Genomic DNA, 13,977 nt, shown 5'->3' with positions numbered 1-13,977 from the left:
GTTTGTCTTTGTCATTAACACTGAAGAATCTCCAAACGACGTCGCTCATCTCCTCCTGCTGACGCTGATACATCACGTCATGCAACACCTGACAGGTTGTATCGAGTACAAGTACTCTGTGCAGCATTGGACCCGATACCCGATACTGGTCTGGGCATCGTAGAACCCCATGCGGTTAACTGAACTCACTGAAAAGATGTTTCTTCTCATGTAGACAGCCATCGTAAGCTTCACTTATACCCTGATATGATTGACCCCCCCTCCAAAAAAAGGCTAAGAAAGAAACCCAACGATACCAAAAAAAGTGCAACAAAAACAATAATTTGAAATAACTTAAAAACTAACAAATAAATTAAGACTAAACTGCCTCCTTGAGCCTCGATAAAACCTCCTCAGGTAGTGCGAGTGTCTCAACTCATAAAATACCTGACACGCTAATCAAACCCTCATCTTTAAGTGCTGAAAAAACAGATATCATAGATAAATATGGCGATCTGCGGACTTCCCGTTACAAAAATACCATTAAAATTAATGAGACGATTTCCCTGCACAGAAATGAAGAGCCTGTTAAAAGCTGAGGAGTTTCATGTTGTGAAAGCCCGACGTTGTTCGATTGGTTTGGGGGACCGATCGCTCAGACGTCCAGGTTTTAGGACCCGAGCTGGGATTTCTCCAGCAGGATGGCAGCTGCCAGCTCCTGAGCGTCCGTCATCAGAGGATTCCTGGACATCACGGCCCTGACCAGGTCGGGAGGGAAGATACCACACAGGTTAACGAACACCCTGTCCCGGAGGTCCTGGTACCGGGCCAAGGCGGGGGCTCCTGGCTCTGGCGGGGGGGGGTGCAGGGAAGCGACTGCTGGGAGCGGGAAGGCGTGGGGAGGCCGTCAGGTGTCGAATGCACCTGATGGCTCCAAGGCGAGTGCCAAGCCTTGGAGTGGCGCTGGGGAAGGCTCCGGTAGGAAAACGGATCGTAGCAGGCTGGTAGTCAGGCTCCCAGTTTATCTGGTGAGTCAACGCAGAGAAGCTTCTTCGAGAACGAAGAGGTGACCCTCCGTACAGTCTGGAGTCCAGCAGACCGCCTTCCTGCCAAAGCGCGCCCATGAGGTTGCGGGCGATGGGCGACGTCTGAGATGGCGAATGAAAGGAGGAGGCTTGGGACTGATGTGGTGAACGAGGAGGTAAATCTGGAAAACTGCTCGGCACCTGTGCTGGTGCTGAGCTGGGATGAAGGCTGGAGGCGTCCTGAAGGATCTCAGGGATGCGTGAGGGACAGCGGACGAGGGCGGGTCGTCCACGCTGAAGGCTTGCTGCCGCCGCAGTCCCGGACGGAGTAGCTGCTGGGGTAAGACGGGCCGGGTCCTGGAGAGGCACAGCTGGCACGGTGGCCATACTGGGCGGGGGGTGATGGTGGTGGGGGTGGTGGTGATGGCACTTGGGACTATCGTCCAACAGGGGATCGGGGGAGAAAGAGTCTGAGCTGGCGCTGCCCTCACTGCTGCAGTCTGACGGCAGCAAAACGCTCCGCAGATCAGCAGGGAAGAGGCGTTCGGGGGTTTTAGGCACGACCTGAGGCCGGAGTAGCTCTTCACCAGAGAGCTGTAGGCCACTTCTGGAGACTCACATCTGAGCAGGGACTCAGTCTGACTCAGTCCTGAGACCGCCGCTGCCCTGGAGCTGCCTCCAGGGTCCGAGGAAGGGGGGCCGCCCGGAGCAGAGTGCCCCACCACCACGCCGGTGCTGCTTCCTCTGCGGCCCCAGGGGTCCGAAAGCCGTCCTCCGTCAGGTCGGTCAGGGAGCCCCGCGGACTCGGGTTCTGCTGCTTGCTCCCACGAGCCGCCTCGACATCAGAGGGACTCTGGCTCTTCAGCATCAGGGCGTGTCCCAGCAGGCCTCTGGAGGTCCTGGCGCTGGCTCGCAGCTCGTCGGCCACGGCTCGCTGGGGCTGGCTGCCCCTCTCAGGGTGGTAGAACTTACACTTGTGGCCATATGTACACTTCTTACCTAAGGTGAGAAAAATGGAAAACATTAGATGAGAATCGGGTTGAAAGGTCGTGGCAAACACTGAATTCTGCAATAAAACAAGAGCTCAGTCCCTCTTGAAAAAGAGACTATTTTACCTGGATAAATACAGGATATATATGTGGATGATGTTCAAGCCTTTCCGCTTGGAGACACTATAAATTACAATAACTGCTTCAAATCAGTTGCAATTTAATCTGACATTTTGAATTCTATCAATTTAACTTTTCAGTTTTCTCAGAGTTTTTTCAGAGGATGGAAACAATTCTTTGCCCCTCACTCAGTCTTTTGCTATATTTAAACATAACACATATGTTGCTGTTAACTAAACTTGAGATATATTGTGCAGCCCAAATAAAAAGGCTTTTTCTCGTGATATATGACCAAGTGAGTCGTTGCAGACAAGAAATAATGTTAATATTATTAATAATCCATCCCTGTTCGTCCGTACAGGCGCTCAGTAACAGCATCGAGATTAAGGAAGCTCAGGCTTCTCTTTCCTCCAGCTCTTTTGAAAGTCGCTTCCAAGGTGAAACTCTCTAAATCAGCCTCCATGGAAATTTCAGAAAATGAAAATTTTAAAGAAAAGCTGCTACTGCACATGTGCAGCACAGCTGTAGTAACTGGCAGCTCTGCACATGCTCAGTAGATCGACTATAAGATAAGTAATTTCCTCCAGTGTCAAGACTCCCAGTCCAGATTCTAGAGGTCGAGGTCCTGGTCCTGGTCCTGGTCCTGGTCCTAGTCCAACTTGTCCTGGGACAGTCGCTTCAGAGTCGACAGGCCCTGTAATTCCAGTCCAGCTTGGCTGCTGATGTGTCCATGAATTGTTTATTGCACCAAATACGATCAACTACAATAACCCTCAAATGCAATGTGGCACAAAAATTCCTGCACCTACTGGGAGAGCACAGAAATTCCACACAAACTCTGACTCCAACTGGAGAAATCTCAATGAGCTCACAGCTAACAACACCTGTGAAATGTGTGTCTGTCTCTTCAGATGTTTGTGCTTCATTAAAAACCAGCAGGATATTACCGTAGGGACACGGCTGCTTCCTGTGCTCAGGAACCACAGGCCTCTTCCTTAAGAAGTTCTCCAGGCTGGGTCCATGCCGTCCCAGAGGGTCGTCTGGCGGCATGAACCTAAAAACACAGTCAAGAGAGTCAAGTTGTGATCAGATCCACTGAAATGTCCACACAGCTTGAGCTTGTTTTGATTCTTTTATATTGAGGAATTCAGGAGAAAACCAAATGCGGTAGATAAAATGTTTGATGTTTTCAAAGTGCCAAACAAGAAACACAAATAAAATCACAGCTATGGCTGAAACATGAGAAATCCACTGCAGATGAGTGCGGCTGACGGATTCCCGCTCACTTGTCGTTGACGAAGGAGTACATGAGCAGGCGCTCGTCGATGAACTTCTTCCACTCCGGCTTCTCGTTGGCCAGGTCCCGGTAGTTGTCGTTGGAGACGATGATGCCGTCCGACTCGTAGGCGAGCTTCACGATGAAGCGGTCGTCGTAGCAGACGACGCGGCGTCCCTGCACACGGCGGGACGGCGTGAAAACCAGGATCTTCTCTTTCTCCAGGCGCCGCAGGATCTCTTGGTCTGAGTCAAAACATGAGACGGGAAAACAGTCTCAATGTATATTCTCAAGCTGCCAAACACTGAACATGGTGGTTCAAGTGTTGGATCACATGTGAGCCAGCAGAGAGCAATACTTACCTACAGAGAACACGGAAAACAACACACTCTGAACATTAACAATGGAGAATAATAATAATAATGCATTGGTTTTATATAGCGCTTGTCAGGACACTCAAAGACGCTTCACATTGCATTATTCATTCACACCACACTGGGTGGTGGTGAGCTGCTGCTGTAGCCACAGCTGCCCTGGGGCAGACTGACGGAAGCGAGGCTGCCACTCTGCGCCATCGGCCCCTCCCACCACCAACCATTCACTCTCACAACTTTCATACTGGGCAAGGTGGGTGAAGTATCTTGCCCAAGGACACAACGACAGTTTTACACCTGCGGGAGCGGGGATCGAACCGCCAACCTTCCGGTTATAAGACGACCCGCTCTACCATCTGAGCGACTGTCGCCCCAAGAGAACACAGAACGTGGTGGTGGTGCCCCTTTTTTAAAAAGGGGGACTGGAGGTGTGCTCCAGCTACAGGGGGATCAGACTCCTCAGCCTCCCTGGGAAGGTCTATTCCAGGGTAGTGAGAGGAGGATTCGACCGATAGTCAAACCTCGGATTCAGGAGGAACAATGCGGTTTTTGTTCTGGTCGCGCAACACTGGACCAGCTCTAGACCCTCCATAGGGCTCGAGGGTTCATAGGAGTTCGCCACAGTCCACATGTGTTCTGTGGACTTGGAGAAGGCGTTCAACTGCATCCCTTTGAGTGCCTTGAGAGGGGTGCTTCGGGAATACGGAGTCCGGGGCCGTCCGGTCTCTGTATGACCGGAGTAGGAGTCTGGTCCGCATTGCCGGCAGTAAGTCGGACCTGTTCCCGGTGCATGTTGGACTCCAGCAGGGCTGAACTTTGTCACTGGTTCTGTTCAGAATCTTTATGGACAGAATTTCTAGGAGCAGCCAGGAGCCGGAGGGGGTCCGTTCAGGGACCAGGGGCCGGAGGGGGTCCGGTTCAGGGACCAGGGCCGGAGGGGGTCTGGTTCAGGGACCACAGGATCTTATCTTTGCTTTTTGCAGATCTTCTCCTGTTGACTTCATGGAACCTGGACTATCATGCACTGGGGCGGTTTGCAGCCGAATGTGAAGCGATGGGGATGAGGATCAGCACCTCCAAATCCAAGACCATGGTCCTGGACAAGAAGAAGGTGGTCTGTCCTCTTCGGGTCAGTGGAAAGACTCTGGTCCAAGTGAGGAGTTTAAGTATCTCTGAGTTTTGTTTAAAGAGTGGAGGACGGATAGAGGAGACTGACGGGAGGATCGGTGCAGGCTGCAGTGATGTGGTCTGTCATGGTGAAGAAAGAGCTGAGCGGAAAGGTGAAGCTCTGGATTTACTGGTCAATATACGTCCCCACCCTCATGTGAAAGGACAAGATTCTGGTTGCAAGTGGCTGAAATGAGCTTCCTTCGTAGGGGGGCTGGACTCCCTCAGAGACAGGGGGAGGAGCTCAGTCTCCAGGGAGGAGCTCGGAGTAGAGCCGCTACTCCTCCACATCCAGAGGAGCAGCTGAGGAGGCTCAGCTCCTCTTTAGGACGCCTCCCTAGGGAGGTGTTCCAGGCATGTCCCACTGGGAGAGACCCCGGGGAAGACCAGGACACGCTGGAGACTGTGCCCCTGGCTTGGACTGGGGACGCCTCGGGATCATCCAGGAAGAGCTGGAGGAAGAGTCTGAGGACAGGAAGTCTGGACATCTCTGCTTAGACTGCTGCCCCCGCGACCCGGTCTCAGATAAGCGGTGGAGGATGGATGGATGTGGATGATGGATGGATGGATGGATGGATGGATGGAACATGGAGAACAACACACTAACAATGCAGAACACAGTCATTCACATGGACAGAACACCGAGCTGGATCGTTGTGACTGTCAACTCTAAAACTACCAAGTCCAGGAGGATCTGGACTGGAACCAGGAACAACCTCATTTCATAAACAGTGGAATCAAATGCAATGACGGGAAACAAGTGTATCCAGGTTGCAGTGATTTAATCCACCTTCCTAAATGCCATCCTGTATTTTATTCCGGGGCGTCATGTCCATCACTCTGCTTCCACATGTTTGAACTTGTTTCAGTAAATCAGGCCAATAATCTCTGAAAGACGTAGACGGAAGTGGAACTTATATCTACTTCTGACTTTTTAATATGATACTTTGTTCCAGGTCTTGAGCACAAAACACATCTTTGAGCAACGATCTAACTTGATCGAAGTCACTCAACAAAACAGCTGTTTCCTCTCAGTATAAAGTCTTATGTTCCATTGGTGTTTGAAGTCTGCAGTCATCACAGCAGGAGGCCTGATGCCGCCGGTACCCGGTCCAGCTTGGCGCTTCAGCTGTTACCTGTGATCAAAGCGTCGGGGCGGGACTGCTCTTTCCTCCAGGCCGGGACGAAAACCGTGACGTCTCTGTGACCGCGGTCCAGGAACCAGTCCACGGCCAGCTGGATGCCTTGGCAGGAGAACACTTCTTTATTCCCGTGACTGCAGGAAACAAAGAGATGGGTTAGTCCAACACGTGACAAGAACACACCAACGATTTACTGGAAAGAGCACGGAATACAGAAAACACAACAGCAAACCGCTCACCTTTACAGTCATTCCATTTGGAATTATTGAGTCTGAAGGTCAAAAACTGATCAAATTACACAATAACAAAAGTTTCTGCTCAAACATACATCTTAAACTAGACGGTAAAAACCAGATACTTTTAGGATAAACAGTGTGTGAAACCAAAAAGCTCATAAACTCACACATTTCATCCTTTTAATGACGGAAAGATTCAAACAGAAAATCCGTTACAACACGGCGACACAAGCAAGAGACTCGATTCAAAGACGTTAAAGGACGGCAAAGTGTCCTGGACAGGTGGAGGCAGACACAAGTCCTCAAAAAGCCTGGAAATTGGGGTTTCTTGACAGTTTCATAGCATCATACAGAAAGTGTTGGTAACAAACAACTTTACTGTTTTATTCAGCCTGAAGCAGCAAACAGAAGATCTGCAGAACATGAAGACATGTTTCAGTCTGCTAGTGTGTGTGTGTGGTGTGTGTGTGTGTGTGCGTGCGTGTGCGTGTGTGTGTGGGTGTGTGTGGGTGTGTGTGTGTGTGTGCATGCGTGTGTGTGTGTGTGTGTGTGTGTGTGTGTGCATGCTGTGCGTGCGTGTGTGCGTGTGCGTGTGCGTGTGTGTGCGTGTGCGTGTGTGTGTGTGCGGTCTGAGGCGGTCCCGGTCCGGCGGCTCACCTCATGGCCACGTTGCTCCCGTCCAGAACCACCGGCCGCAGGTTCTCCTTGTCCTCCGGCAGCCTGTCCAGAGAGGAGGAGAGGAGAGGAAGAGGAGGAGCCGGCCGGAGGGGGCGAGGGGGAGGCGGCGGCGGCCCGCGGGACGGCCGGCCCCCCTGCTCCGTCTCGGTCCTGGTCCCCAGCTTGACCAGCTCCCCCAGGATGTCGTTGATCAGGGCGCCGGCGCCCAGCTTCCTGAGCACCAGCAGCACCAGCTCCTCCGGGTAGCCCAGCTTCAGCGCGAAGTCCACCTTACCGCGGCAGTCTGTGGCGGGGGAGGGGGAGGGGGAGGGGGAGGGGCCTCTGGGGGCCGCGGCCCGCTGCCGGGTCCGGGACTCGTCCTCGCTGTCGGAGACGGCGCTCTCCTCGGAGACGTTGCTGCAGCTGCTGCGGCGCTGGACCCGGCGCTGGACCCGGTGCTGGACCCGGTGCTGGACCCGGCGCTGGACCCGGTGCTGGACCCGGCGCTGGACCCGGCGCTGCCGGCGGGTCCGGCCCCGACCCGCAGGACCCCCGCTTCCCAGTGACGCCGGGCCCGGCCTGCCGCTCGGCGCCGTCCACGTGCAGGTAGTCCAGATCCAGCCCCAGGCAGAGGATGTGGCCCGTCCCGTCCTCCACATGGTCCTTCAGGCCCATGAAGCCCCTCAGACATCCAGCCCCACGCCCTCCGCGACCTCCAGGCGCCCGGCTGACCCCGGCGCTGCCGAGACAGACCGCCGGCTGGCTGCTGCTGGGAGGGAGAAGCAGGACGGTTAGGATCCAGCAGAGCAGGAGCAGCAGGACTCCTGAGGAGTCCAGTCTTCCACCAGCTCAGAGCTCGGCTCCAGAGAAGCCCTCAGCAGGGGGCCGAGCCCCGCCTCCCTGCTCCGCCCAGCTGATTGCTTACTGGGAGTGTGAAACATAAATCCTGGAGGACGGCCGGAGCGGTGAAGCTCCCGCTCCGAGGACCGACCCGTTGGGAGGTAAACACGCGTCTGACAGCGTCTGTCTGCGGTTTCTGAGCCGCTGATTTGCATTTAAGCTCCGACACTTGCAGTGAGACCAGAGGCCAAATACCAGAAACCTGAGCCCCCCCCCCCCCCCCTCCTCAGAACAGACGCTGCAGAAACATCACTCACGTCTGTGGCTTTCAGCTCAGTCAGCAGATCAATAGTGATTCATGAGTTCACTGTTAGAACAACAGAAAGACATTTGAAGCTAACATAAATTCTAACTTCTGCACGTCTTTATGCTTCTATCTTGACTGACATCAGTATTTTATTTTAGTATTTCTTTTCTGTATAATATATCATTGTGTAGCACTTAACAACGTCTGGGTTTGAGAGAAGGACTCAAACTGAAATGTTGAAATGTGTGAGATTCTGTTCAGTTTTGCTCCACTTTGTGAGAACTGTCCTCACGTCAAAGACTTTAAAGCCACGTTGTTTCAGGTTACACACCTTTCAGTGAGTTTCTTAGAAATAGCAGATCATCAGATGATGCATGTGAAGGTGTGCTCTGTGTAATCTGGCTTTTCCTCCACAATCCACAGCCATGCACTTGACTTTAGTGAGAGAAAACCAGCAGGACAGGAAGCAGTTTTAACAGCTCGATAATCTTTTCAATCCTCCACAAAGCAGTGTGTGTTTATGTCTGAAGTTGAACTGAAGGAACTGGAAACTAATATTTCCCTGAAACTCGATGAGCGAACAACAGTTTGACTCGGATCCAGAATTTCACTGACGGCGCAAGAACGATACCTCCAGACAGGAAAACGACATGATGAGCTGCAGGAAGCAGAGAGCAGAGACTGTGAGGAAGGCAGATCAACCAACTGTGGAGAGGAACTGGGAGCCGGAAGGTTCTGGAGCAGCAGCAGCGCCGGGTCAGAACATCAGCAGCATATGGACCCCGAGACCCGCTGCTCAGTAGATCCAGGAGCCTCTTTTCAATCACTGTGATTCACACCCTGTTTACTTCCAGTGTTGTCACTCACGCGCTACTAACTAACGCCTTATTTTAATGTGATTACTTTCTGTCAGTAACAAGCAATCTAACGCGTTCATCTTTCCAAACCAGTAATCTCATTAAAGTTAGTCTCCTAAGTGACTGTGCGTTACTGCCTCATAATATAAGTGAATTTCTACGAGAAAATGTTTCCCTTGCATTTGGGAGTGAATTTCCCATGTCACGTTTTCCCAGGGGGGGACAAACGCCGGGTCACCATCACGACTATGATTTCATTTAAAGGGGCTGTATCATGCAAAATTCACTTTTTGTATGTTCAACATTGTTCTATAGTTATGTTCACCTCCTAAAACACCCCAAAGTGTTTTTTTTTCCTTCGTGCCTGTGTGTTTAAGCTTTCCCCTGTTTGTGCTGCTCAGAGAGGCCGCCCCTCCTGCACCGAGAAAACTCTCTGTTTCCCACGTTGACGTCACACTGTGAAGATGGCTCCCCTGAGCCCCCCCTGCAGGCCCTCAGCAATCAGCGTTGCTGCTTTTTGTAACTCCGATTTCGAGGATAAACTTTGACCATCGTCTGAAAGCAACAGTCAAGCAGGAGCGAGTCTGGAGGGTCTGGATGGTCTGAAGGGTCTGGAGGGTCTGAAGGGTGACGGGTCTGAAGGGTCTGAAGGTCTGAAGGGTCTGCGCTTGGTGAGTTTTCTAACAGGAAAAGACGTTTTTGTGCGTGGAGAAGCTAGAGCTAAAGAGCTAAAGCTAGCCAGCGTATTTGTTTTGAAGCGCTGATTGGTTGAAGTAGCTGTCAGTCAAAGTCCACAGGGGAGAGGCGGGATTCAGTGAAACGAGCGTTTCTCTTCTGGGTTTCAGAATTAGCCCCAGAAAGTCTTTTATTTCACACAAAATGACTTTTCCTTAGCGCCAAATAAACTACTACCATGTTAATGCCATTTCTAGAGTTTGGACTGGCTAAAAAAGCATGATACAGCCCCTTTAATTCATTTATTTAACCCGTTCTGCTGCCCGACGACCGACAGCTGTGCGCAACTTCACCAGGTGTCAAAGTGACTAAAGTGCTGCGAGGATGTTTTCTTTCAGTTGTGTTCAAACCAGAAGCCTTCATCTCACTGACTGAGGCTCCAGCTGCACTTTGACACCGAGTGTCTGTTTTATAAGAACTTTAAAATCCAGATGCAACGATTGGACGCCCCCCTCCCTCGCACCTCCAGACACAAAACGCAACACAACGCAAGATCCGTCTGCTCTCCCCAACATACTGGATATCAAATGAAACTAGAAAATCTACACTTTAAGAGAAAGCAGGCAGAATCTTCTCTGAGCCGAGCAGCTCCCGTCAGCGCAAAACAAACCCAAACCCAGCTTCACATTTCACGCAGCAGCTCAGATCATGTTTTCTCACACACTTCTTCACCAAATCTCAAAGCTGTTCACACCAAACACAACATGTTGTATTTCCTCACCGTTTTGTGGTCATTTTCCATCAATCCGCGCTCCTCTGACCAAAACTAACCTCATAATCCTCTGCAGCGGTAAAGAGCGCCATGCTGCCGCCCCTTGTCGCCATCTTGTGGGCCTGTCTTTAATTTTGGGAGTTTAAATAAAGTTTTTGTCGTTCTACGTCTTGCAAGCTTTCGAACTATATGTTACACGTGACTGAGGCATCATCCAGCTGGGAGACATCTTTGAGCGTAACCGCACAGTGCTGCTGAATGAGGCACCGAACGGCAAATAGTTACTATTCTGTGATATTTGGCTTTTTTTATATTCTGAAACATGAACTTTTATCTTCATTGTGCGTTTCTACACCACATTGCACATCGTTTTTGTTTTTTTCTTGATGTGAATTTTGCAGATTTTATTGTTACATATTGCAAAGGGGATTTGTTTGTTTTTCTGTAATTTAATTGGCCGTTTTGTATTGATATGCATGTGGTGTTATGCTTCAGTCTGCATTTCATACACTGTCTGTTATACACCAGGTTCTGTATTGTAAAGCCAAGAAACAACAAAAACATGCTCATGATTCAAGTTCCTGCACTTTCAGTAAAGTATTATTTAAACAACCAGTTGTCATTCTTATGTTGAGGCAGCAAAGGGAGGAAATCGGTAAAAAGTAAGTTACTTTTAAACTAACTTAGTTACTTTGAAATTGAAGTAATCAGTGAAGTAACTAGATTACCTTTTTGATGAGTAATCAGTAATCGGTAATTGGATTACCTTTTCAAGTCATCTGTGACAACTGTTTACTTCCAGGACTTCGTCAGGGTCCGTTTCCATGACAACGGTGCTCAGAGTCACAGAAAAGTCACAGTTTTGACAGCAGCCCCGCTCCGTCTCCGTCTCCATGGAAACGGAGAAAACGCAGATTTTCAGAAACAGTCCGACTGTTCTGCACACGCTCAGTGGAGACAACAGGAACAGCGTTTTCCTCCAGAGCGCCAAGACCCCAGACCACATTCCCCTGTCCTGGTCCTGGTCCACATTCCCCTGGTCCTGGCGCTGGTCCATTCCCCCGGTCCTGGTCCACATTCCCCTGGTCCTGGTCCACATTCCCCCGGTCCTGGTCCACATTCCCCCGGTCCTGGTCCATTCCCCTGGTCCTGGTCCTGGTCCACATTCCCCGGTCCTGGTCCACATTCCCCCGGTCCTGGTCCTGGTCCTGGTCCTGGTCCTGGTCCACATTCCCCTGGTGTCCTCCGGTTGTTAAGTTTAGGGTGTGTTCTCCACTGTTCTCTGCAGGGAGTTTTGTTTCATCACAATAAGAAACTACAGCACCAGCCAGTTTTCAGTGTTTCTACCGTTGCCGTGGAAACGGACATCATTTTCAGAACGCCGCCGTGTGAACACGGACCTCTCCTGACGGCTCGGGTGTAAACGGGGCCCGACGCTCCAGCGAGACGCCGCCGGTCCTCGGTGGTCCTGAAGCTGGACCGGATCAGAGCAGGCTCAGCTCAGACACTGTGCAGTCTGCATGTTCTCCCTGTGTGTGTGTGTGACGTGTGTTCTTGGAGTGATCTGTGGTGGTATGAAGCAGAACATCCTGACTGTTAAAGCTCTGAATGGGATCATCCGCACGGCCGCCTCTCCGTGCACGACGCTCTTCTCTCTACTGTGATCAGTCTTCCGCCGTTCTGCGTCAAAATATCAGTGTGAGTGAAATCATGCACCGGTGGGGGGACTTCTGCAAAACTTGCATCGTCTTGCTCAAACACTTTTTAATTTTCATGTCAGTTGATTCACTCCACCCCCTTCTCTCTCATGTGCTCATATTCACACGTCTACAGATTCATGGAAGATGTTCGTGGGTTTAACGCCAAGATTCTAACTTCAGGAAGCCGCTCAGTTTCCAAATAGATGAACCTGAAAAGTCTCGTTCAGAGAAGAGAATCATGACTCGCCGGATCTATTCTTATTCATCGAGCTGGTATTTGACAATTTAACAAAAACTCAGCAGTTTGTAGTCATTTCGATCTTTACTGTGCTTTAAAAAGCGTCTTATGTCATGAAACCTGCGACTGATTCATTTTTAAAAATCAGTTTCTGAGCTACAAAACAAGAAACATTACATTTTTAGAGCAGTTTGGAAACGTTTCATGTTCAACATGCAAATGAGCACAAAACACCTTCCAGCCCGGAGGAAGCCGCCGTTCACCCTGAGTCAAACAAGAACAGGCTCTAAGCGACACAACACACAAATATGAGTGTGTTTGTGTGTTTACCAGCGGAAAAACCCACTCAGGGAACTTCCACATGCAAACCCCCTCCTCCAGCTCCACTGTGAAGAACAGAATAATGTAGAAAACAGACGAACAGACAAGAAGTTATGAAGACAACAGAGAGAAGAAACTCCGGAGGCGACAGAAAACCCTGAACAAACGCAAACGTGTCTGAAAGGAATCTACAGCTCCAAATCTGATGTGTGTTTGACTATTTTACTACTACTAGAATTCAAAATCATGTAAAACAATTTCTAAAGTTAGTTTAAAGGTGCAATAAGTAAGATGTTTAGCGGAGGGTGGGGGGGGGGTGGTACTTTCACACAGCTGTAGTGACTTTCAGAATTGACTCTATTTGAAGAATAACTTTCAATTTGCAGACGACTTGTTTCAATGTGAGAGAAGCATATGAGATGAGTTTTAAGAGGAAGTAAAACGCTGTGAAAACGTTCTATGATGACGGTCATTTGATCCGTCTGCTGGTGGAAACGCCGTCGGACTTCACCCTCAACCCTCCTGCAGACTGCAGGGACGTTTCAGCCACAGTGTGAAGGAGGAGGAACCTGAACTGCAGGGCCAAGGCCCGGAGAGCCGGCACACACACACACACACACAACACACACACACACAACACACACACACACAACACACACACACACACACGCACACACACACACACACCCCTCCATCCAGGCCGCTGTTTCTCCTCCTGAATGCCACAGACAGCAGGAATAATTAGTCAATGACAAAAGAGGCACAAAAGGACGGAGCGAGAGCAAGTTGAGTGTATCGGAGGAGGCGGGGGGCTGGGGGGGGGGGGGGGGGGTCTGGGGGGGGGGCTGGGGGGGCGGGCCGGCCAGGGGGGGCCGGGCCCGGGCGAGGCCGGGGGGGCAGAAGAGTGTTGTCTGGCCTGCCGTCCTTCGAGCAATGCAGCTGCCGCCCCATCTGTCCCCCTGTGACGGCGGCCATTGTTCTCCGTGTTGAGCGGCGTGGCACAGACGGACGGGGGGTAAACCCACTCACCCCAACACACACACACACACACACACACACACACACACACACACACACACACACACACACACACACACACACACACACACACACACACACACGCAGGTCTGCAGATGGCTCTCTGACGAGTCAGCAGAAATTTGAGGACGACTCAGCAGACGAGGAGCTCCTGGAGTTTTAGTCTGACTTGGATGTGCGTGCACAGTGTGCACAATGTGCACAATGTGCACGAGGAAAGAGACCCTTACTGCTGATGACCCTACAATCCCTGTAAAACACAGC

At 51.0% G+C, this 13,977-nt stretch overlaps 1 protein-coding gene across 1 annotated transcript; it reads right to left on the bottom strand.

Moving 5' to 3' along the window:
• Positions 1-649: 649 nt before the first annotated feature.
• Positions 650-7,640, bottom strand: LOC115403273 (probable ribonuclease ZC3H12C). The gene is given in 11 exon segments (XM_030112132.1): positions 650-881; positions 1,206-1,336; positions 1,383-1,570; positions 1,573-1,770; positions 1,773-2,003; positions 3,061-3,167; positions 3,400-3,634; positions 6,067-6,206; positions 6,966-7,396; positions 7,399-7,483; positions 7,516-7,640. Coding segments are annotated over 11 exon segments (2,103 nt in total).
• Between the last annotated feature and the right edge of the window lie 6,337 nt (positions 7,641-13,977).

The sequence above is a fragment of the Salarias fasciatus genome, chromosome 16 (genome assembly GCF_902148845.1).
Source record: "Salarias fasciatus chromosome 16, fSalaFa1.1, whole genome shotgun sequence".
Taxonomy (NCBI): Eukaryota; Metazoa; Chordata; class Actinopteri; order Blenniiformes; family Blenniidae; genus Salarias; species Salarias fasciatus.
The sequence above is the reverse complement of the archived record's forward strand: the minus strand, read 5'-3'. Positions and strand labels throughout refer to the sequence as shown.